Raw genomic sequence first — 27151 nt, forward strand, 5'->3', positions numbered from 1 at the left:
GGGCAAAAATATACTTGTAATATACAAACAATGATTACTCCATGAGACAAAAGAAGAAAGACTTTTTTGTGAAGAAAGGATAGATTTCTCAAAAAATGCTGATGATTAGCTATTAACTATACTTTATGCAAAGTATTGAACATTGATCCATAACTCATACATGGATTCACAGAAAATGGGCCATAGTTGTAAATGTAGTATCTAAAATCTAAAAATGTCAGGAGAAAACATAGAAAATATCCATGACCTTGGAAAGTGTAAATTTTCTTAGCTAAAGCACCAAAAATAAGGTCAATAAAATAAAAAGTGTAACATTAGCCAAAATTAAATCCTTTATTCTTCAAAAGACATATTTAAGAGGGTGTAAAAATAATTTATTTCCTAGGAGACAATACTTCCAAGTAATCTAACTCATAAAGTCTTGTTCCATAATACATAGAGTGATCTCAAAACAAAAGTAATGATAGTATAAACATAATGGATAAGACATTTGAACAAACTACCAAGTAACATATAAAGATGGAAATTATGCACATAAGTTTCTGGACATCATTTTTCATTAATGAAATTCAATTTAAAGCCATTGGGGGGAGGGGTGAATTGAGAGGATGGGATCAATGCGCACACACACACACATACACACTAACTACATATATATGAGATATGTAATATTATACTTAATAATATATATACTATCTAACAAACAAGGACCTACTGCATAGCACAGGCAGGTATACTCAATGTTCTGTAATAACCTACATGGGAAAAAAGAATAGATTTATGTATATGTATAACTGATTCACTTTGCTATAATTCTGAAGCTAATAAGACATAGTAAATCAATTATGCCCCCCAAAATTAAGGAAAAATACTCAATGAGATAACATTCTATATCTCTTAGATTACTTTGAGGTTGGTGAGTTAAGGATAAATATTTGTATATTGTTGGGGGGGAAGTAAAATAACAAACATGTTTTTTATAAGCATCAGTGTCTTAAAAATCAAACATACTTAGCATAATATTTAACCATGTAAATCCTATGTAGTTACCATAGAGGAAGGACAGAACATATTCTTTTATGACTTGTGTGCAAATTTCCATAAGAACTGAAGGAGTTCAGGACATTTCACTCCAAAATATGCTATTTTAACTCACTGTTCATTTTGAGTTAAAGACATGAAAAACAGCAGGTGCAAGAAGGGCACTGTGAATCATTATCTACTTCAGGAAAATTAAGAGATGAATCTCTTATGTCAAAGAAGCCCTCCATGGAAAAATTCTTACCATTGGAGATGGAGACTCAAGGCCAAGAGAAACCTGTGTAAAAAATCTATTAGAATAACACCAATTTGTATTTATTCTTACTATACATTTATTTACTTTTCTACAATTGTTGCTCTTGGTTAATCTAGTATAAAAGCACATAGACTTACAAATTTCTTGGGCATTCATTTTTCTTGTGATGACACCTATATGCATGTAAAAGTACTAAATAAAATGTGTCTTAGTCTCTTATATCAGTTTAATTCTTAGGCTTTAATTCTTAAGCTTTTAAGATAGCCAAAAAAAAGGGGGGGAAAGAACAAAAGAAATGTTTATTCCTCTACAATTTCTGGTGACAAGGATGGGATAGAATTGACAGGAACATGATAACTGGGTGGCTGCACCTGAGACGTTCTGCAATTTGGCTAAGGCCACCACAGGTAAAAATTCTCAACCATATGCAGTGCCAAGTTAAGAGAGGTAGATAAAAATTCCCCCTTGTCCCTTTCCAAATTCAGATTGGCAGTAGAAAACAATTCATATGAATTAGTTCCTTGGTTGGTGACCCTTGTGATTTTGGTTTTTGCTAGTTGATGGTTAGCATCCCAGAAAGAGTAATCATTTCACTTTATCTCTCCTTTGGGTTGTTCGTCATAAGGAGAAAAATCAATAAGTGAGCCACTCCTTTCATCTTATTTTATTTCCTGAGAGCCCACAAGCAGGGGAAATGTCTCCTAGGGATTCTGCCAGCTGACTGTGCAGGTTGACAGGCTTTCATCAGGAAGCTGCCTAGCTGGTTGGGGACAGTCATGAAGTAACAGGTGGATTTCTCTTGTCTGAACATGCCAGTTGTCAGGGAAGTTAGTCTTACAAAGGGGTTTTTGTTCATAGGGGAACACAGTCACTCCAATTTTCATTGCCTTGTTAATTCCAGAAAAAGCCAATCCTGGTATCACCAACCTGTCATCACAGACTTGCAGTTCTGTGGCAGAGACACAGAAAGATTTTTGTATTCTTCAGATTTCTTTTGGAGGAACTCTGGATGTGGGGGATGATGCCATGTATTCTGCCCTTATTTGGGGAGGTCTCTTGCTTCTATAGTTAAACTATACAAAGGTGTATTGATTTTAAGCTACTAGATAGGCTTACCAGTTTTAAGTCACATTAAATATGTACATCTTTAAAGATTTGGCCTTTTATATCTAAATTGATTTAAGAAAGCTCTCATCCTGAATAAATATCATATTATACCTGTGGTAAGGACAGGTTGGAAAAAAAAAGCCAGCACGAGGACTAAATGAACACTGATAGTAAAGAAATAGCTTTGGCCAAGGTCCTTAAAATGCACAGACCGTCCCATTCTAAGCCCTTTGTGAAAATATTTTGGACCATTTCCACAAATAATTTATTGGATTATACTGCTAAGTTTAGTCCACAACCCACTTAAAATTACCTATCATGTGCAAAACTTTTAAAACCATTCTCCTCAAATATTTTTAAAAAAAGTTTTGGCCATCTAAACAAATACATTTAACTAGTTCTATCTACCCGAAAATAATTTGAGTCCAACTATTCTTGTATAAACTCATGAGTTTTGCATCTGACACAAGGCTAAACATTTTAATAAAGATTATAAATCCCTGCTTCTGTGTGCATGTTCATGTACTATAAGTGTGTGTTATATATAAGTAACATTTGACTACTTCTGGATAGTGTCAGTCATATTTCCAGTTACCATCCTACAATATTGTCACAGAAATAATATAATTCCATTACTATTCCATCTAAATAAATTCTCATCAGATCTTTGGCCATGACAATTTTATTTCTTCTATAATGCATGGCTAGTCATTGATTTATTTTCCTTTTTCTAAAAAAAACTTTAAATTACTAAGCTAAGATCAACCAGAACAAGAATTAATTCCATAGGAAAGTTAATTAACTGATTAGAATGATTATGACTTATGATTTCTTATTGAAAGAACTCCTAGTTATTTAACGTTTTATTTTACAGATATAAGAAAAACCTTGATGACTGAAAAGAATAATGCACAACTAAAAAGTTGAGAATAATATTTTATTTAGCAGAGAGAGAAATAAGTGAGGGAGACAGCTTCTCAGATAACTCTGAGGAGCTGTTCCCTAGAGCTAAGGAAAGAGCCAATAGAAATTTTTTGCAGAAAAATAAAATAAAAAGGGAAAAAAAGCAGTTGTAATATAAAAAGTTCACTGTTAATTAAAGAAAAACTAGACATTTGGGTTGTTTCCATGTCTTGACTATTGTGAATAGTGCTGCAAAAACATGTCTTTTTTAAGAAAAGTATGTGTGAATATATGCCCAAGAGTGGGACTGCTGGTTCATATGGAGTTTCTATGTATAGATTTCTAAGGTAACTCCATACTGTCCTCCATAGTGTCTGTGCCAGCTTACGTTCTCACCAACAGTGCAGGAGGGTTCCCTTTTCTCTACCCCCTCCAGCATTTGTTATTTATGGACTTATTAATGATGGCCATACTGATTGGTGTGAGGTGGTATCTCATGGTATTTTTGATTTACATGTTGATTTACAGGGATGTTGAGCATTTTTTCACATGCTTGGTGGCCATGTATATATCTTTCTTGAAAAATGTCTATTCAAGTCTTTTGCACATTTTTCCATTGGGTGATTGGATTTTTGGTGTTGAGTTGTATAAGTTGCTTGTATATTCTAGAGATTAAGCCCTTGTCCATTGCTTCATTTGAAACTATTTTCTCCCATTCTGTAAGTTGTCTTTTAGTTTTCTTTTTGGTTTCTCTTGCTGTGCAAAATTTGTCAGTTTGATTAGGTTCCACTGGTTTAGTTTTGGTCTTATTTCTGTTGCCTTGGCAGAATGACCTGAGAAAATATTCATGAGGTTGATGTAAGAGAATGTTTTGCCTATGTTCTCTTCCAGGAGTTTGATGGTGTCTTGTCTTATATTTAAGTCTTTCAGCCATTTTGAGTTTATTTTTGTGCATGGTGTCAGGGGGTGTTTTGGTTTCTGTGATTTGCATGCAGCTGTTCAGTTTTCCCAGCCATTCTTTCTGAAGTGACTTTATTTTCCCCACTTTATATTATTGACTCCTTTGTCAAAGATGTATTGACCATAGATGTCAGGGTTTATTTCTGGGTTCTCTATTCTGTTCTATTCGTCCAAATGTCTGTTTTGGTACCAGTACCACACTGTTTTGATGACAGTGGCTTTGTAATATTGCTTGAAGTCTGGAGGAGTTATGTCTCTTGCTTGATTTTTTCCCTCAGAATTGCTTTGGCAATTCTGGGTCTTTTGTGGTTCCATACACATTTTTGGTTTGTTTGTTGTAGTTCTGTGAAAAATGTCATGGGTAATTTGACAGGGATTGCATTGAATCTGTGGATTGCTTTGGGTAGTATGACAATTTTTCTATGTATAGTATCATGTCTTCTGCATACAGTGACAATTTTATCTCTTCAATTCCTATTTGGATGTCTTTTATTTCCTATGGTTGTCTGATTCTTTGGCTAGGACTTCCAATACTATGTTGAATAGCAATGGTGAGAGTGGGCATCTATATCTTGTTCCAGATTTGAGTGAGAGGGCTTTAAATTTTTCTCCATTGAGTACTATATTTGCTGTGGTTTTGTCATAAATGGTTTTGATTATGTTCAGGAATTTTCCCTCTATACCCATTTTGGTGAGAGTTTATATCATGAATGGATGTTGTGCTTTGTCAAGTGATTTTTCTGCATCTATTGTGATAATCATGTGGTTTTTGACATTTCTTTTGTTAATGTGGTCTATGACATTGATTGATTTGCGAATGTTGATCCATCCTTTTGAACCTGGGATAAACCCCAGCTCATCATGGTGTATGATATTTTGGATATGTTGTTGGATTCGGTTGGCTAAAATTTTTTGAGAATTTTTGCATCTATATTCATCAAAGATATTGGCCAATAGTTTTCTTTTTTGATGGTTTCTTTCTCTGGTTTTGGAATTAGGGTGATGGTGGCATCATAGAATGTCTTTGGGTGTGTTCCTTCATCCACAACCTTTTGAAAAAGTTTAAGGAGGATGGGAACAAGATTCTCTTTTTATGTTTGGTAGAATTCACCTATGAAGCTATCTGGTCCTGGGCTTTTATTTGTAGGGAATTTTTTTATGATGTATTCAATTTCATTTCTAGTGATCAGTCCCTTCAGTTCTATTTCTCTTGATTCAGTTTTGGCAGGCTGTAAGATTCTAGAAAGTTGTCCATTTCTTCCAGATTGTCAAACTTGTTGCCATATAGTTGTTTACAGAATTCTATTTTGTTTTTGTTGTTTTTTGGTATTTCTGCAGTATCCGTGGTGATTTCTCCTTTTTCATTTCTAATTTTGTTTATTTGGGTTTTTCTTTCCTCTTCTTAGTGAGTCTAGCCTGAGGTTTGTCAATTTTGTTAACATTTTCAAAGAACCATCTCGTGGTTTTATTAATTTTCTCTATTGTTTTTGAATTTCTATTTTATGGATTTCCTCTTTGGTGTTTATGATTTCCTTCCTTCTGCTGACTTTAGGTCTTTTTTGTTCTTCTTTTTCTAATTTGTCTCGGTGGTGGGTTAAGTTTTCAATTTGAGATCTTACTTCTTTTTTAAGGAAGGCTTGTATCGCTATGAATTTCCCTCTGAGCACTGCTTTTGTGACATCCCATAGATTTTGAGAGGTTGTGCCTTCATTATCGTTTGTCTTGAGGTATTTTTTAATTTCCTTCTTGATTTCCTCATTGACCCATTGGTTTTTTAGTAACATGTTATTTAGTCTCCATGTAATAGGTTTTTTTTTTTTCATTTCTTTTCCTGTGGTCGATTTCTAGTTTCATGCCATTGTTGTCACAGAAGATACTTGAAATTAGTTCTATGCTCCCAAATTTGTTGAGGTTAGCTTTGTGCCCCAATATGTGATCAATTCTTGAGACTGTTCCATGTGCACTTGAGAAGAATATGTATTCCGGTGTTTTTTTTTTTTTTTGTATATAGTGTCCTGAAGATGTCAATTAAGTCTAACTTTTCTATTGTTTCCTTTAGGATCTCTGTTGCTTTATTGGTTTTCTGTCTAGAGGATCTGTCCGTTGATCTGAGTGGGGTGTTAATGTCTACTACTATGATTGTATTCCCATCAATTTCTCCCTTCATGTCTGTTAATATTTGTTGTATGTATCTGAGTGCTTCTGTATTTGGGACATATAAGTTGACCATAGTAATATCCTCTTCTTGAACGGATACTTTAATCATTTAATAGTGTCCTTCGTTGTCTTTCTTTATGGCCTTTGTTTTAAAGTATATTTTTTCTGATATGAGTATTGCAACTCCTGCTTTCCTGTCATGTCTATTGACATAAAATATTTTTCCCACCCCCTCACTTTCAATCTATAGGTGTCCTTTTTCCTAAGGTGAGTTTCTTTCTTCTTTTTTTTTTTTGCCTTTTTTTTGGGCCATTTCCATGGCATATGGAGGTTTCCAGGCGAGGGGTCCAAACGAAGTTGTAGCTGCCAGCCTACACCAGAGCCAGAGCAGCGCAGGATCTGAGCCACATCTGTGACCTACACCACAGCTCACAGCAATGCTGGGTCGTTAACCCACTGAGCAAGGCCAAGGATCGAACCCACAACCTCATGTTTCTTAGATCCGTTAACCACTGTGCCATGATGGGAACTCCTAAGGTGAGTATCTTGTAGACAGCAGATTGAAGGTTTTTCCTTTTTTATCCAATAAGCTACTCTGTTTCTTTTGATTGGAGCATTCAGTCCATTGACATTTAAGATGATAATTGATAGGTGATTATTTATCACCATTTTAAACCTCATTTTCCAGTTGATTCTATGATTCTCCATTCTTCCTTTCTTTTTTATTTTCTTTGGTTGGATGGTCTTCAATTATTTTGTGCTTAAGTATTTTTCTTTTAATTTTTTGTGAATGTAATGTTTGGTTTTGATTTGTGCTTGCCCTGTTTTTAAGTATGTTAACCCCTTCCTATAATTGTGTGTGTTCTGCCTGACAGTCCTGTAGGTTCAAACACTTCATTACCATAATAAAATTAAAAAAATAAAATTAAAAAAAGTCTATATTCATTTCCTTACTTCACTTGCCCACATTTAATTATTTTTATGTCTCTTTTTAAATTTTATTTTCTTTTAATCATGTTCATGATTAGAGCTGTATCCTGACTTATTTGAGTGACTGCTCTCTGATTGTAGTTTCCTCCATCTTAGTTCCTGCTCTTCTTTTTGTTTTTGTTTTTTATTTAGAGAAGCCATTTCAATATTTATTTTAGAATGGGTTTTGTATTGCTGTATTCTTTTAGCTGTTGTTTGTTGGAAAAAAAATTATTTCCCCTTCTATTTTAAATGATATTCTTGCTGGATAGTGTGTCCTAGGTTACATATTTTTTTTTCCATTCATCACCTTAAATATCTCTTTCCATTCCCTCCTGGCCTGAAGAGATTCTGTAGAGAAATCACCTGATAGCCTTATGGGGGTTCCCTTATAATTGACACTTTGCTTTTCTCTTGATGCCTTTAGGATCCTCTCTTTAACATTAACTTTTTCCATTTTTATTATAATATGTCTTGGTGTGGGTCTATTTGGGTTCAACTTATTTGGGTCCCTCTGTGCTGCCTGTGTCTTGAAAATGGTATCCTTTAGATTTGGAAATTTTCCACTGATAATTTCTTCAGATATATTTTCAATCCCCTTATCTTTTTCTTCTCCTTCTAGAATTCCTATTATGCATAAATTGGCCTGCTGTATATTATCCCATAGGTCTCTTATATTGCTTTTCTTTTTTTTTTTTTTCATTTGTTTTTCTGTCTGCTGACCAGATTGGGTGATTTCCATTTTTCTATCTTCTGCATCACTAATTCATTCTTCTGCATTATTCATTCTGGTTTTTACTGCCCTTAGCTCAGTTTGTATCACTGCAAATGAATGTTCTAGTTTTTCTTGGCTCCTCCTTATATTTTCTAGTTCCTTTCTGAGGGAGTCTTCATAACTTTTCATATCTTCTCTTAATTCCTTCAGTATTTTCACTATCTCCCTTTTGAACTTCAAGTCTATCAGAGTGCAGAGCTCTGTTTCATTGTTGACTGTGTTAGGTGAGTTCTCCTGTTTGTTTAACTGGGAATGGTTTCTGAGCTTCTTTATTTTGCTTGATATTTTCTTTTTTCATGGTGGAATTGCATTCCCGATGGTCAGGCAGAAATTGTCCAGGCACTGATGTGGAGTGTTTCCTGAGGGCTGGTGTAGTTAGCCAGTCTTCTTTGAGGCATTAGGGAAGGTGGGGCTAGCCAGGCCACTGGGAGGCAAAGGAGCACTTCCCCAAGACAGATGGGACTGGCAGGACTTTCCCATCATGGAAGCATGGCTGGGCAAACCTTTACATGGCTGGGCAAACCTTGTCCCAGTGCTTTTGGGCCTCAGAGTTGTTCCAGAGTGTTGGCAGTTGTGGAAAGCTGCTCCACGGAACCTAAGCACCTCCTGAGGGTGGCTGGGGCTAGCCAGGCCTCTGGGAGACAAAGGAGTGCTTCCCCAGGGCAGCCAGAACTGACAGGCCTGCCCCATGATGGAGGCAGACTTCCTGTGGCTGAGTGGAGCTTTCCCTCATGTTTTGATGTCATGAAACTCTACCGGGGGGCAGGAGGTGCTGGGCAGCTGTTCTGCAGGAGTACAGAGCCTCCAGAGGGTGGGAGTGGCTAGCCTGGCTGCTGGGAGACAAAGCAGTGCTCCCCCTGGGCAGTCAGAACTGGCAGGATTTCCCCATGATGGAGACAGACTTCCCATAGCCAGGCAGAGCTTGCCCTAGTGTTTCTGGGCCCAGGAGCTCTTCCTGCGGGTTCTGCTCTTTAGGAGCATAGCCACTACAGAGGTGGGCAGGCTAGGCTGGGGAAAGCCCTGGAGGTGAACGTCTTCCTGTAAGTGGTGAGGCCAGCCTTCCAGGATAGCAGGTGGCCTCTGGTCAGGTACTCATGGGGTAACAGGGGAGCACTGAGAAGGACTGCTTTCTGCTAGCTGATGGGCAAGTGCACTCACTGGGGCACAAAGAGTATTCTATTGGGGCCCGCCTCTCCTCTTCTCCCCTTCCTAACACTGGCACCTTTTCTCTCCTGTGGGTCCAGATCTTCTACCATGTTCCCTCTGTTGTGGTTTTCCACTCCCATCCCTTAGCATATTGCTCCCTCCACCCACAATGCACTGCTTCCTAGTCCCCCATGCTGTCTCCACACCACAAACCCCAGCCTGCTCCTGTGGACCAACCTCCAGAGCCTCAGTCTCAGTGCCCAGCCCCCACCCAAGTGTCTCAGTTTTTGGTGATTGTGCCAGTAGTTCAGATGATCTGTTTGGATCTCACTCTGCTTTTCAAATCTCAGGCCTACTACTGTGCTCTTCTTGGCATCTGGAGATCCCTCCAACTTGGTTGATCTTTCCATTGATTAGGTGACTTTCTAGGGTGTGGGTTCCCTTTCTCCTTCACAGTTCCCTTTCCAGAGCATCCGTCTGGTCCTGATTCCCCTTCTCTCACTCTCCTCTTTTCTCTTGATTTACCCAGTTATGTCATGAGATTCTTGGCATTATTGTTTACGTTCTTCTTCCAGCATTTAGTTGCTGTTCTGTGTAACTCATTTTACATGTAGCTGTGGTTTTCTTGTTGTGTTTTTGGGAGAGGGTGAGAATGTCCCCCTACTCTTCCACCATCTTGCCTCCTTCCCCAAGTTTTTATAGACTCTATATTTATATCTCCTTATCATTCCTAAGGGCTTTTTTTTTTGGCTCAAAACTCAGTAAAAACTTAGGTAAAGTTTAGATACTGAAGCTGCATATGTTTCTCCCACAGAATTGCTTATTTAGTTGAAGTTAATTATTTATATGTCTGCAGGTAATCAACTTACAAGTTAGTGTCCTTTTAGATCCAAGGTACCAGAGAAACTCAACAAGTGGATTAGAAGTGCCCTGGAAAAAAGAGATAACTCTGCAGCATGTTATTAGAATATCATTATTAAGTCCTTAAAGACTGAGATCTATTTCTGCAGTTTGAGGTTCTTTTATCCTTGCTATGTGATAAGGAAAAATATAGTTCTGGTGCTTATGTTAAGAAAGCATCTTCATCCAAGAAACCATCTTCATCCACCCCCATCTAGTGCTTTTATCACAGTCTCATGGCAACAAAGAAAATGTGCATTCTTTAATGTACTTCCAGTTAAGGTGATTTTTTTTCTGTAAAGTTACCTACATAGAAAACTTTCATGAGTCCCTATGTTTACAAAAGGCTTAGTAAAAATTGTTTGATAACAATGGAACAGAACATATTGTAATTTTACAGTAATCTTATATCATTTTCAATAGTCTGTCCTCTTTTTTACATCTATGTTCAAATCTAATGCTTGCTTCTGCTCTGCTCTGTAAGCTCCACTATTAGAAACAAATATTTAGTAAACATATGCTCTATGTTGGGTATGTGAGAATTGATAGATTTTAGCTTATTTATCTTTACAGAAAACCTATGGAATAGATACTATTAACAATCCCATCACACAGATGAAACTGGGGTATAGAAATGTTCAACAGAAATAAGTGATTCTCCAGAGACAGAGGTTAATTACATTTACAGGATAAAGAATGTTTGCCTTCAAAAGTATAGAGGGCTTTTTTTTCCCTTTGAGATAGTTATATAGGAAGTTACAGTATTACTTTGAGTATCTTATTTAATGTTTAAAGGGTTACAATAATAAAAGTATACATATAACTAAGATTATAATCCAAAGTACTGAAAATTAACACAAGCTCTAAGTATGTTTGGCCTCTAAGTATAAATTACAAAAGGATTCTGGGAGAACTCCTTATGATCATCTGTTTCATATAATCCAAGTAAAATTTTTCCCCAAACCTTCTATCTTTGCCTTCTAGATATCACCCTAATCTTGATTCAGTAGTGTCTTTATCTCTTCAGATATCAGCATTTTTCCATGGGATCCTCTGTTCTCTTATCTTTCTAACATATTACCATCTACACCCTCCCCTTTGTTCTAGCTGTTCTTGTTTACTCAAAAAACTCATTCTCCCCTCTATGGGGGAATTCTCTTCTCTCTTATCAAAAGTCACCTAAGTATGTATTCTGGAGTTCTTTGAAAACATCTTGAAAAACATTTTTATCACTCTGATGGATTCTGAACTACTTTTTATATGATCTTCAGAATGTGGGTCTAAGTTCATTTTCTGCAGCATGGACATCCAGTTCCAGCACAATTTGTTAAAAAAGACAATCCTTTACACATCAAATTGCTATTTCCTTTGGTCAAAAATCACTTGGCATCATTTGTATGGCTTTATTTTTAGGTTCTCTATTCTCTTCGATAGATGCATTTGTATAGGTTTTCCCCAATACGACATGGTCTTGATTACTGTAACTTTACAGTAAGTCTTGAAAATGTGTGATGAGTCCTCCAACATCGTTTTAAATATTTTTTTGGAATTATTTATAGAGCAGCTTTGCCTTTTCATATGAATTTGAGCATCATATGGTTGATATAAAAAAAAAAGCTTGCTGGAATTTTGAGTGTGATTTTACTGAATCTGAACATCGAACTGGAGAAATTGAAATATTTATATACATATCTATGAAATCTTTACATATATAAAATTATTGGAATATAGGTGACTTACAATGTTGCATTAATTTCAGATGTACAACAAAGTGAATCAAACATACAAGAACATATATACATTGTTTTTCAGGTTTTTTTCCCCAAATAGGCTACCCAGAGATCAATGAATATATTTCCTTGAGCTATATAATAAGTCCTTGTTATTTACCTATTTTGTATATAGCAGTGTGTATATGTCAATCCCAAATTCCAAATTTTTGTCTCCCCTCAATGTTTTCCATTTGGTAACCATAAATTTGGTTTCAAAATCTTTGAGTAAGTTTATGGAATTTTAATTTTTTTAGGTCTGCACCCAAGATATATGGAGGTTCCCAGACTAGGAGTCATGTTGCAGCTGTAGCTGCTGGCCTGCACCACAGCTCACTGGAATGCAAGATCCTTAATCCATTGAGCAAGGCCGGGGATCAAATCTGAATCCTCATGGACACTAATGTAATTCATTAACTGCTGAGCCATGGCAGCAACTCATATTTATGTTTTGTGAATAAGTTATTTTATATCATTTTTATTAGATTCCACATATTAGTGAAATTTATATCAATAAAATTGAATATTCTAACTAAAAGCAATGTATATCTATCCACTTATTAAAATTTTTGATTTATTTCATTATCATTTTGCATATATTTCACTTAAGCAGATAGGATATAACTTCGTCTTGGATTTCATTTTTACATTTCTCATATATAGAAATACAGTCAATTTTGTATGTGAACAGTGTATTCTATGAACTTGGTAAACTCACTTCTTATTTCAAATTTTTATAATTTCTTTGGGATAGTAACACAAGCAGTTGTGTTGCCTAGAAATAAGCATATTTTGTTTGTTTTAATTTGTATGACTTGAATTTTTTCTTGTTTATTATAATATATAAAACTTCCAACATTGGTTGAATAACAAGTGGTGAGAAAGGATATCCTTTCCTTGTTGTACATCATGGAGGGAAACAGTCTCTCTCACCATTAAATATTGTGTTAGGCTACTGATTATTCATAGATAGTTGTATTCGGCCAAGGAATTTCATTTATTCCTAGATTACTGTGGGTTTTTATCATGAAAGTATGTTGAATTTTGTTAGTAACTTTTTCTATATCTGTGGATACGATTATATGTTGTCCTTTATTCAGTCTGTTAATATGTGAATCACACTGATAGTTTTTCAATCATTGAACTAGCCTTGCATTGTTTGTGTGATCCTCACTTGGTTGTGATGTATTATTTTATTTTATTATTTTTAATTGCTGGATCTGGTTTGTTAATATTTTCTTTAAGATTTTTATGTCTGTGTTCATGGAAAATAATCACCTTTCATTTGCTCTTTTTGCACCATGTTTTTATAAATAGTATGCTCTACTTTCATCAAAACATATATTATATATTATGCTTTTATTTTTTAGTGAGAATGTTGAATGCTGAGTGCTGTTTTATATTAACTTGCTACCTAATGGCAGCAGCACATAGTGGAAAGATCAGAGATGAGCAGAATAGTCAGATGCGCCTCAGTTCAAAGCTCAGCTCTGCCACAAACTAGCTGTGGATAAACTTATGGAAATTTCATGTAATGTTGTAATTTCAGAAAAGGTGATAAAAAGTGAGTTGGAGTAAATCAGGGATTGCTTGTGTTCGTTAAAAAGGCTTCATAACTCCCAGGGAATTTATGTTGCCCATGATTAAGTTAAGTGGGGTCTGACTAAGAAAGGAGGAAGGATTAGATACATAAGATAAATTGCTTAGTTATAAGCATAGAAAGTTTTATCATTGATGATGTAAATATTTAATTATTTACACGTCATGATTCCAAAGCTTAAGCATTTATGGTTATCTTCTGTAGGCTTTCTTACTGTATCTTTTCAATTCCATGTACTATTAACATTTTTATACTCAGAAGTTTATTTAAAAATGGAAAATCTAAAATCTCAATATTAAAGAAAATCATGGATTTGGAGAATAGACTTGTGGTTGCTTGGGGGGAGGGGAGGGGAGGGAGTGAGATGGATTGGAAGCTTGGGGTTAACAGATGCAAACTATTGCTTTTGGAGTAGATTAACAATAAGATCCTGCTGTGTAGCACTGAGAACTATGTCTAGATACTTACAATGGAGCATAACAATGGGAGAAAAAATATGTATACATGTATGTGTAACTAGGTCCCCATGCTGTAATGTGGAAAAAAATGTGTTGGGAAAAAATAAAAAAAAATAAATTAATAAAAATAAAAAGTGTCATTACAAAAAAATTTAATAAATGTGTTCAAATTAAAACAGTAAATGAAGGCTGAAGATGAAACTCCTGGTTTGCACTGTGAAACCAATCACTCTTTTCCTCCAGTGTTAGTCACTGATGATGAACATAGGATAAAACCTGGATTTTATAATAGAATTATAATTAAATGGTTTTTACATATCGGTGTTAACTACTCACATACATTTGCCTTCATTGATATATCCTGAGTCATTTTTATGCATATACCCCTGCTAACACAGTCTCAAAATCCCACAAATTAACTACATTTCCAATTCAGTTTTTATAGCATAATTAGTATTTGTTTAGTACCTACTATGAATCTTGAACTCTTATTTCCACCACTCATAAAATAATACCAGTGGAAAAATGTGAGTTATTTTTATACCTCTCCTATTTTATATGTACCTGATCATCTTTTTCTTTTTTAAATTTTGATTTAATGATTTTTATTTTTTCCACTATAGCTGGTTTACACTGATCTGTCAGTTTTCTACTTCAATGAAAGGTGGCCCAATCACACACACATATATGTATACATATACATATTCTTTTTTTCACATTATCCTGCTCCACAATATGTGACTGTAATTCCTAGTGCTATAGAGCAGGATCTCATTGCTCATCCATTCCAGAGGCAATAGTTTGCGTCTGTTACCCACAAATGCCCAGTCTATCCCACTCCCTCTCCCTCCCCCTTGGCAACAACAACTCTATTTTCCAAGTCCATGATTTTCTTTTCTGTAGAAGAGTTCTTTCATGCTATATATTAGATTCCAGGTATAAGTGATATCATATGGTATTTGTCTTTCTCTTTCTGACTTACCTCATTCAGCAGGAGAGTTTCTAGTTCCATCCATGTTGCTGCAGATGGCATTATTTTGTTCTTTATTATGTTTGAGCAGCATTCCATTGTGTATATATATACTACATATTCCTACTCCAATCATCTGTCAATGGACATTTAGGTTGTATCCATGTCTTGGGTATTGTGAATAGTGCTGCAATGAACATACAGGTGCATGTGTCTATTTCAAGGAAAAGTTTTCTCCAGATATATGCCCAAGTGTGGGATTGATGGGTCATATGCTGGTTCTATATTTAGTTTCCTGAGGTACCTCCATATTGTTTTCCATAGTAGATGTACCAATTTACATTCCCTGCAACAGTGTAGGAGGGTTCTCTTTTCTCCACACCCTCTCCAGCATTTCTTACTTGTGGACTTTTTAATGATGGCCATTCTGACTGGTGTGAGGTGGTACCTCAACGTAGTTTTGATTTGTCTTTCTCTAATAATCGGTGATGTTTAGCTTTTTTTTTCTTCTGCACTTATTGTCCATCTGTATGTCTTCTTTGGAGAAACATCTATTATTATCCCTGAATTTCTTAGAATATAAATTAAAGGAGTAAACATAGGAATGATGGTGAAGTAAAACAGTGCAAATACTTTATCCTTAGGAAAAGTGGTGGGAAGTATAAAGTAGAAAAAAAATTGAAGATGCAAAAAATAAAACTATTAGAGTTATATGAGAATGACAGGTGGAGAGGGCTTTGTGTCTTCCTTCAGCTGAATGATTTCCTAAAGTGAGTAATATAATGACATATGAAAAAATAAAACCATAAATGTCACTAAGGTAACCAGTCCTGATTTGACAACTACAAAGACACCAGCAATGTAGGTATCAAAATAGGCACCTTTCAGCAAAGGAAAAATATTACAAAAATAGTGCCCTATTTCATTAGGATCACTGTAGGGAAACTTTATTGCTGGAGAGAATTGAGGAAAGGAGTGGACAACCCCACCAGCCCAAGCATTTAAGATTAGAAGATTGCTCATTGTCCTGTTCATGAAAATCGTATAGTGGAGAGGCTTGCAGATGGCAATCAAAGGCCATGACTATAAGGATGAAGACCTCATTACTTCCAGAGACATGTATAACAAATACTTGTAACATGCACTTATCATATGAGATGGTATTTCTTTTCACCAACAGTCATCTATCATTTTGGGTGTCACACAGAAGGTATAGTAGATGTCCATAAAGGATAAATGACTGAAAAAATAGTACACTGTTTGGTTAGAAAGAGAACTGCATCAAGTGGAGATAAGAATCAGAATGTTTCCTACCAACAGAGAAACATAGCAGACTAAGAAGAGTACAAAGCAAAATATTTGTATGTTCTCATGAGAAAATCCCAAAAGGATAAATTTTTGAGACATTGTTCTCACTTTCCATATATTTCAGTTTATGAATATCTGAAAAGTAAAAAAATCTGAGGACATAACTAGTGTCATGAAAATAATAATATAAACTTAAAAAAATTTAGCAAAAAGCATAATAATGTAAAATTTACCAAGCATTGACATAAATAATGCCTGATGATATAATTGTTTTTCATGATATGTTTTATTTTACCACTCTGTTGTGAAGGTAAATGTGAAATAGTTATGACAATAAAAATTTTCAACTTTTTCATCAATTGAATTAAAAATTCTGTTAGATACCAATGGATTAAAAATTAGACCACTCTATAATAATTTGTTATTGTTATTATCATATTATATTGATTAACAACAAATGTTCCATTTACAAAATTTTAAATAGCTAAAATATTTTGAACACTTTAAAATCTGTACCTCACTATAGTGTCAAAATATGGAATTTCCCTAGTACATCTGCTTGTACATTGCAGGGAGCCATGAAGATCCAAGGAGCTGAAGAAGGGAACTTGCCTGAATGGTACAATTCTAAGGGCTAGCTCTGGATAGGGATAAAGGCCTGTCTGAATGGTGCAATTCTGAGGGAAGGTTCCTGAACAAGGAAATACCTGCCTGTATGGTGCAATTCCAAGGACAGGTCCTAGAAGACAATAAGGCTTACCTGCTGACCTAATGACAACAAAACGAAGGCACTACTTAGCAGCGCAAGAATGGAAACTATTTCTTGGAAAATTCAATCTTTCCTGTTATTTGCTTATTATTCAGTCTTTCCTGTTATTTGTTTGTTATTCCTTGTTATTTTCCTATATTGATTTGTGACTCAATAAAATTTGAATAATAATATGATTGGAACAATAATAAATAAGGGTTTCACCTTGGTGGAATTCATTAGTTTGTTACAAGTAAAAATAGGTCTCAGAGTCAGGTAATTGTGGAATGTACAACAGGTTAGAATCGGTTAGACATACATTATTCTTGATGGAAAAACATAATAGTAATAAATCTTGTTTTTAATTTCCTGGAAAACTTTTACGTTTTAATAAATTGGTTGATTTAGAAATAAAAATAATTTCTTATTCTGTCCCCTTGCCATAATACTTTGAAGTTTTACCCTAGGTTTTAATTTAAAATGAATTTTGTTAATGTTAGATTCTTATGTTTGTGACTTTTCTGGTGTTAACGATTGACTTAACATAATAATAGGTAGTAAACACAAGATGCTTTGTACTGAATCTCCTTATATTCACATGATGTTTTTTCCACATAATGTTTTTTATCCATTTACACATGATGTTTTGTGCCCATTAATTTTGGTTTGTTAAAAAATTTTTAGAACATAATGTATATCTATTGTACCATAAAATCTGGAAACTATGATGTAATCTACAAATAAAGTGTATAAATAATCACCTATGCCAATAAAATTCGAGCAGTTCAGCGCCCTGAAAGAAGGGGCAAAGAGGCTATCTCCTTGTGCATCTGCCGACACCCTCCATCCCTGACAGCGTGTGCACTCCCTGGCTGGTGGAGCTGGACTCCAGCAGTACATATTTCATAATTTTTTTAGAAAGTCAATAAAGTCAATTTTTAAAAATATAGAAGAGATATTAGCTCTAGGGAATATTGTCAGCATTCTGTTTATATGTTTCATTCATGAATGGATGAACAATTCATATATTCATGTCTTCTGCACTATATTAAGACATAATTTATGCCAAGCAAAATAGAGTATAGAATAGAAGGAATGAATTCTCTGAGTTATTTAATAAAATGGTGAGGAATTAACTGACCTCCAGTGGGGATGAAAATACTGTAGTTCGCATTCAACCTTAGTCTGACCATATGTGGGCCTTTTGGATGGCTACTTTAAAAAATATAAAATGAGTTTTAACAAAATTATTTAGAAGCCATCAAATCCAGTGATTCACAAATTCAAACCTTGGTTTTTAAGATCATTTTAGATAATGAACATTTTTAATCTACCAGAGGTCTTAAAAATCCCACTCCAAATTTTGAGGATGATATTGTGATCACCACTGTTAGCATACAAAAAAAAAAAAAAAAGAAATTGCAAGACAGATGGGAGAATCATTATTTTTGAATATATTCTTGATCCCATTTTCTCAAGTTGTCATGTAATTGAAAACAGAAATTATGCAAAGAGGAGATAATATGCACTCACTCTAAAGTGGTTGAAATTGTGGAAGCAACAAAGAGATAGAAATATGGAGATGTAAAATAAATGGAATGGTGTGTTGTTTTGATTCAAATTCTGTTTCTAGAGAAGTAATCATCTCAATATAAAAGGAAATACCATTATCTAAATATTTCTAATAATCAGGTGATTAATATTAAATGAAATATGTCCTTATATTTGTCTAATTTTTCAGTTTAATTGCAGCTAATTAGTATGATATAGGACTTAAAATCTGAGACATCATGTCAAAGTTCTATGAGAAATTAATTACCCAATATTAGCAGAGACACTATCCAAATATTTTTCTTAAACTATTTATTAAACATCTTCCTTTTCTATATGTCAAAACTATAAGAAACTCCATACAAAATCAACTTCCATAACTTTTAATCCTCTTCCATAACTTTTGTAAATTCTGAGCTTATTGCTAACTTCTCCAAGCTTCATATTCTACATTTATCTAGTGAAGTTTTATTACAAGTTTTATATACAAGAAATCTTATATCCAGGTATCTTAAATGATTTAAAAATCACATTATTTTTTCTGTACATTTTTGTGTTTAACTGAACATTTTCTGAAATTATTACAAGCATGAATATAACCAATGAAGAAACAACAAAAACATCACAAAAGTGATTTAATGAGAATGATCAGGATAAATTTCAATTTGTCAGTCTGTTAATAAAAAGAGATAAAATTACTGAGAGATTGGTTTTCTTATGGGAGTCCAATGCACTTCTTCCTTTTCTACTTATCCTTTTTTGATACCTTCCTTTCTACTTCCATAGCCTCTAGAATGATTGTGGATACCCTTGTGAAGAAGACCCCTCTCTCAGTGAGTGCATGATCCAAGTACTTACATTGCATTTCTTTGGAAACCTTGACTCTAAGCTCACAGTGATTGATTTTGGTGTTCTGGTGGCTGTGGCATGGATTGAGTTCTTTGTACATGATCCAACTCAGATTCTTCTGGCCTTGAGTTTACACTTCTGTGGTCTAAATGCAATTATTCATTATTTCTTTACTTTCAGCAGAACCTTGTTAAAACTTGCCTGAACAGACACTTATACTATCAGTTTACTCCTGATGTCCAACTCTGTGGCCATCTGTTAAGTGAGTTTTGTCATGCTGACTTTCTCCTATGTCATCTCCTTGCATTGTCTGAGAAACCACAGTGCTGCAGGGAGGTATCCTGGTTTGGATTGTGGGAAATAAAGAGAATATGAATATAATTATTACCTCAAAGAAATATATGATTTACATGTTTCCTGCAGCATTATTCACAATAGCTACGACATGGAAACCAAAGAGTCCACCATCAGATGAATGGATTAAAAAAAGTGATATACGTATCATTCAATCATAAAAAAGGATATCCTGCCATTTGCAACACATGGATGGACCTTGAGAGAATTTTACTAAGAAAGTCAAAGGCAAATATCCATAAAATATCACTTACATTTTCAATCTAAAACAGACAAACCAAGAAACTTGAATTCATAGGTAAAAAGAATAGAATGCCAGAGGATGGAGGTATTGGCATGGCAAAATGGGTGATGGGAGTTTTAAAAAAGCAAATTCTGGTCATAAATTTTATTTATAAAATAAATTTTGTGTGGGTATGCTATTAATAGCATGATGACTACAGCTAATAATACTGTATTTCACAGTTGTAAGTTGCAACAAAGTAGATTTCCCATTGTGGTTCAGCGGAAATTAACCCAACTAGTATACATAAGGATGTAATTTCAATACCTGGCCTTGCTAAGTGGGTCAGGGATCTTGCATTGCTGTGAGCTGTGGTGTAGTTTGCACACACATCTTGGATTCAGCATTGCTGTGGCCATGGTATAGGCCAACAACTGTAGCTCCAATTTGACCCCTAGCCTGCCAACTTCCATATGCCACCCCCCAAAAAAGGCAAAAAAAAAGTTGCTAAGAAGGTAGCTAAGATAGTAAATATTGAACATTATTATCACAATGAAAGGAAATTTTAAATTAAGATAGTAAATATTGAACATTATTATCACGATGAAAGGAAATTTTAAAATTGTAAATATGTTGGGTGATGCTTGTTAACAAGACTTACTGTGGTGATATTTCACACAATAATCATGTTGTACAAAAATTATTATATAGGTATATGTCAACTATATCTCAATTTGAAAAATGCTTTCAACCTCTAAGAAGTACTAAATATGTGCAATATTTTGGTGTTATATAAACTCTCAATTAAATTGAATTTAGATTTAGATTTCTATAAGAAAATGTCACTAGTTCTAGGTCAATGTTGTTTTCAAATAATAATTTTTAATCACTAATAGTGCTCAAAAATATAAATACACATTACTAAGAAAACATGATAATGAAAACAAAATAATCACTAATTAATGATTCCTTTAAAAAGAATCTACTGTTTAATTCTCCTAACTTCTACTTCATTACTTAATTTTTAGTGACAGTTTTATTCAACTAAATAATTAAACACTCTAGAACATGTCTAATGTTAAATCTGTTAATATTTTTTCTTTTTCTTCATAAATTGCTGATATGGTAATTTGTTTAATTCCTCTCTGCTCTAAGAGTTCTACTTCATTTTACCTCCCTCATAATTCATTCTGCCCTTTATACTTCTTTGATAATTCTCTAGAATTATCATAATGGTGGCGTTGCACTTATATATTCTAAAACACTTTCAATATTTTAACTATCTTCCTTTTCATAAAAAACCTATTAGTATATTCTCCCTCATGATGTTTGCTGTTTCTTAAAAGATCTTCATTTGAATCCTAGTAAGCATTCCAAAAGGCCTTTTATGAAATTTTCTTCTGTTTCCCTAGACAACGTATCTCAGAAGAATTTTCTTCATTTCAGTGGCAAAGATGATTTGATACACCAATTGTGCCACAGTGTGTATTTTTTTTACATTTGTAAATAGGTAAGTGTAATTTTACTTGACAGTTATTTTTTTCCTGAGGTATCATTCACATAATATAAATTCACCATTTTAACCAGAGCATTTAATTCAGTGGCGTGTAGTACATCCATAGAGTTGTACAACCCTCAACTCTATTTACAATATTTTGCCAAATTTTCATCCCCAAAATATAATTGGCATCCAATAAACAGTCACTTATTTATTCTTTCCTTCAGCTTCTGGCAAACAATCATCTGATTTATGTCTCCATGGATTTGTCATAATAAAATAGTATTGAGAGTCCAGAAATATACCTGTAGATCTATAGTCAATTAATTTTCAAAAATAGTTGCCAAGACTTTTCAGTGGAGCAAAGGATTATCTCTTCAGTCAATGGCTATGGGATATCTGGCTATCCACACAGGGGAAACAAAAGGCAAGATAGACCCCTGCCTTACACAATAAACAAAACTTAGGTCCAAATGGGTTGAAAACCTACATTTAAAAGCTAAGACTAGAATATTTAGAAGAAAACAAGGGATAAATCCTCATGGTCTTTGATTTGGAGAGGGGTTCTTAGAAGTGACTGAAGAAATGCACAAGTAGTAAAGGAAACAATACATAATATAGACATTATCAAAAAGTAAAGCATGTGGTGATTGAACTGAAAAGACTGTGAATGAAATGAAAATTTGGTCTTCAGAATGTGAGAATATATCTGCAAATCACATATGTCATAAGAACTAATATTAGAATATTAAAAACACCAACAGCTCAACAACCAAATGCCTAATAACTTAATTTAAAAATACAGAGTGTATGTTTTTAATTAATAAAATTTATTTTTTAAATCGGTTTCAGATTTACAGAAAAATTGAAGGGAAGTTATAGAGAGCTTACACATACCCCTGTCCCCACACAATGATAATAATTCCCAACAGAATGACATATTTGTTACAATCAAAGGAACTTACTTTGACACAGCTTTATTATCTAATATTCATATCTTATACAATGGTTCAATCTTGGTGCTATTTATTCTATAAGTTTTTTAATTATTTTTTGACTTTTACGTCCATACCTGTAGCATATGGAAGGTCCAAGGCTAGGTGTTGAGTCAAAGCTACTTCTGCCAGCCCATGCCACAGCCACAACCATGCAGGATACAAGCCATGTCTGTGACCTACACCACAGCTCATGGCAATGCTGGATTCTTAACCCACTGAGTAAGGCCAGGGATTCAACCTACATCCTCATGGTTACTACTAGGGTTTGTTAACTGCTGAGCCATGAAGATAACTCCCTATTTTATAGGTTTTGACATGTATCATGACATTATCCATAATTAGAGTAACATACAGAAGATTTCACAGTTTTGAAAATCATTTTTCTAAACCTAATCTTCACCCCTTCTCTCCTAAGCCTTGGCACCCACAGATCTTTTTCATTTCCCTTTGTCTTGCCTTTCTCAGAATGTCATATAATTAAAATCATACAGTAGATAGCCTTTTTACTTATTTATGTATTCTTTCTTTTTTTATCATTATTATTTCCCCAATACAAATTTTTTGCGACTGTACAGCATAGTGACCCAGTTATACATACAAGCTTATATTATTTTTTCTCTCATTATCATGCTCTGTCATAAGTGACTAGACATAGTTCTCAATGCTTAACAGCAGGATCTCATTGCTAAACCACTCAAAAAGCAATAATTTGCATCCATTAACCATAAGCTCCCAATCCATCCCATTCCCTCCTCTTCCCCCTAGGCAACCACAAGTCTATTCTCTAAATCCATGATTTTATTTTCTGTGGAAAGTTTAATTTGTGCTGTATATTACATTCCAGATATAAGTGATATCATATTGTATTTGCCTTTCTCTTTCTGACTTACTCCACTCTGTAGGAGAGTCTCTTGTTCCATACATGTTGCTGAAAATGGCATTATTTTGTTCTTTTTTTATGGCTAAGTAGTATTCCATTGAGTATATATATATCACATCCTCCTAATCCAATCATCCATCAATGGACATTTGGGTTGTTTCCATTTCTTGGCTACTGTGAAAAATGCTGCAATAAACATGTGGGTGTGTATGCATTTTTAAGAAAAGTTTCATCTTGATATATTCCCAAGAGTGGGACTGTTGGATCATATGGCAGTTCTATGCATAGTTTTCTAAGATACCTCCATACTGTTCTCCATAGTGGTTGTATCAGCTTTCATTCCCATAAGCAGAGCCAGAGGGTTCCCTTTACTCCACAGCCCCTCCAGCATTTGTTATATATGACTTATTTTATTTTGTATTTTTGCAATTTCTAGGGCTGCTTTCCATGGCATATGGAGGTTCCAAGGCTAGCGGTTCAATCAGAGCTGCAGCCACCACCCTACATCAGAGCCACAGCAATATGGGATCCGAGGAGCATCCGCAACCTACACCATAGCTCATGGCAACATGGGATCCTCAACCCACTGAGCGAGGCCAGGGATCGAACCTACAACCTAATGGTTCCTAGTCAGATTTGTTAACCACTGAGCCATCATGGGAACTCCAATTTTGTGGACTTATTAATGATGGTCATTCTGACTGGTGTTAAGTGGTTTCTCATAATAGTTTTGATTTGCATTTATCTAGTAGTCAGGGATGTTGAGCATTTTTTCATGTGCTTGGTGGCCATCTGTACATCTTCCTTGGAATAATTTCTATTCAGGTCTTTTGCACATTTTTCCATTGGGTGGTTGGCTTTTTTGCTGTTGAGTTGTATAAGTTGCTTGTATATTCAAGAGATTAAGCCCTTGTCTGTTGCATCATTTGAAATGATTTTCTCCCATTCTGTAATTCTTTTTGGTTTCCTTTGCTGTGCAAAATCTTGTCAGTTTGATTAGATCCCATTGGTTTATTTTTCCCTTTATTTCTATTGCTTTGGGAGTACAAAGGTAGCCTTTTTAGACTGACATTTTCACATAAGTGTATTTATGTTTCCTACATTTTTTATCATGGATTGATTGCTTGTTTATTTTCTGCTTTACTCTGAATAATATTCCACTCTCTAGATGTACCACAATTCATTTACCTATCTAGAGTAGGAAATCTCAGTAGTTTACAAAGTTTGGCAATTAAGAATAAAGTTGTTACCATCTGTGTTATCAAAATTTCCCAGCTAGTTTCTTTGATGTCTATGTCTATGTCTACATATATATATACACTAACCCTGTGGAATATGGAATTTCCTTGGTCAGGGACTGAATCCAAGGCAAGCCACAGCTGCCACCAGGACAGGAGCTCTGGGAATGCTGGATCCTTTAACCCACTTCACTGGTCCAGGGTCACACAAGAACCTCCACAGTAATCTAAGGCCCTGTATTAAGATTCTTAAGGCAATGAGGCACACTGGGAACCCGTTGCTTGACTTAACATTACATATTATTTGTCTTTTGATCGATTTTTCCCTCATTGCAGCTAAAAGTTCTTAGTTTATGAATCCACTGGCATTTTCATATCATTTCAGGGGTATGGTCATTTGTGAACACATTTTATTATTCAGTTCTGTAAGTTTTATATAAATGCTTTATATTCTGGGCAATAGTTGGGATAGAAACTGTATTTATGTTTGAACCAACCTGAATTATTAATTATTGTTTTTTTTTAGTAATTATTTTAAATTGAAGTCAGGAGAATTGACCTTCCTGAAACAAATTAAAACAAAGTATACTATGCTGATTTTTTGCTGCACAACAAATTTCTGAAAATTGATAGAGAATACACATGTTTATGTTCTATCAAAATTTAAGCTATTATATTATTTTATAATTTAATATATTTACTACCACTTAATATGTGTCACTATATCCTTACCTGTAAGTACAGAATTTTTAATAATCAATTATCATTAGTGTTGCGTATTTGTTTTGTCCTACTTGTTTTGCTTGTCTTTTTTCCATGCAGATAAATCTTCCTACACCACTGCAATACACAATAAAATTAACAAGATCTATAAATTTTTTGTAAGCATAAATTAGTGTTAGTTTTACTTTAAATCTCTAACATATTTTCCTCAATTTCATTCAAATATTGACAAATTATAAAATATATGATATTTTCTGCTTTTTTATTTACACAGAGACCTTTTCTTTTTATAAACTTGACTATGTATAAGGCTTTTCTTATCAATTTCATGGTTCCTTTAAAAATAATCTTTGACACCAAACTTTTCTCATGGCATTTTTCATCTCTGAATTTCTCAGTGTATAGATTAAGGGATTGAGCATAGGGGCAACGATGGTGTAAAAGAGTGCAAATACTTTATCCTCAGGGTAAGTAGTAGGAGGTCTAAGGTAATCAAAAATTGAAGGTCCAAAAAATAAGATGACCACGGTGATATGAGACACACAGGTAGAGAGGGCTTTACGTCTTCCTTCAGCTGAGTGATTTCTTAAGGTAAATAGTATAATAACATAAGAAACAAATAAGACAACAAAAGTTACTAAGGCAACCATTCCTGAATTGGCAACCACGAGGATACCAGTGATGTAAGTATCAGCACAAGCAATTTTAAGCAAAGGAAAGATATCACAGAAATAGTGATCAATTTCATTAGAGCCACAAAAAGGCAACTGTATTGCCATAGACAATTGAGGCATGGAATGGACTGCTCCACCAGCCCAAGCAGCCAGTACTAGAAGATTGCATTTTGTCCTGTTCATGATAATCATGTAATGGAGAGGTTTGCAGATGGCAACATAACGATCAAAAGCCATGGCAGTAAGAATGAAGATCTCAATACCACCAAAGAAGTGCATAGAAAAGAGCTGTAACATGCAATTATCATAAGAAATATTTTTTCTCCCCCATAGCAGGTCGCCAATTAATTTGGGTGTAACACTAGAGGTATAACAGATGTCCATGGAAGATAAATGGATAAGGAAATAGTACATTGGTTGGTTGAAAAGAGGACTGCATCGAATGGATATAAGGATCAGAAGATTTCCTACCAACAGGGAAATGTAACAGAATAAGAACAACACAAAGCAAAATGTTTGTATATTCTGATCATAAGAAAGTCCCAAAAGAATGAACTGTGAGATATTTCTCTGGTTTTCCATATATTTGAGTTTTGTGATTCTTATGCACCAATGAATTATGTATCTGAAAGGAAACATGAATTTGTTGAAAATTAACAGTATGAACAAAATAATGAAAATATTACTAAAAATAGTTTGAAATTATTGTAATATTTTCCAGTAATGATTTTACATATTTAAACAATATTTTGAAAATTACATCCATTTGACTGTTAATTACATTAATTAGCTAAAAGAATGTTTTTTTAACTGACCTAAGTCAAAAATGCTTCTCTGCATATATATAAATGTGTTTTTTAAATACATAAAATGTAACGTTTTCTATTATATTTGGCCATATTCCCTGAACTATATGTCAGTGAATCATCAGGAAATGCAAATGTGTGTAAACATTCTAGATTACACTGTTAAACTTTAGTTCCTGTAGAGCACTCTTTTTTGCCATGTGAGACAATATTGACAATACATCATGCAAAATAAATAAGACTGCTGTTATACTAAAAGTAATGAGTATTTGAGAGCTATACAAATATAA

The 27151-nt window shown here is 34.3% G+C and overlaps 1 protein-coding gene across 1 annotated transcript; it reads right to left on the bottom strand.

Annotated features, from left to right (window-relative positions):
- Nucleotides 1-1998: 1998 nt before the first annotated feature.
- On the bottom strand, nucleotides 1999-26637 carry LOC110258424 (olfactory receptor 4P4-like). The gene is given in 3 exon segments (XM_021081691.2): nucleotides 1999-2246; nucleotides 25660-25764; nucleotides 25767-26637. Coding segments are annotated over 3 exon segments (1224 nt in total).
- Between the last annotated feature and the right edge of the window lie 514 nt (nucleotides 26638-27151).

This window comes from Sus scrofa, chromosome 10 (assembly GCF_054392235.1).
Source record: "Sus scrofa isolate SSC_HxYL_T2T_F1_AM1 chromosome 10, Sscrofa_HxYL_maternal_Yorkshire_Landrace_v2.0, whole genome shotgun sequence".
Lineage (NCBI taxonomy): Eukaryota > Metazoa > Chordata > Mammalia > Artiodactyla > Suidae > Sus > Sus scrofa.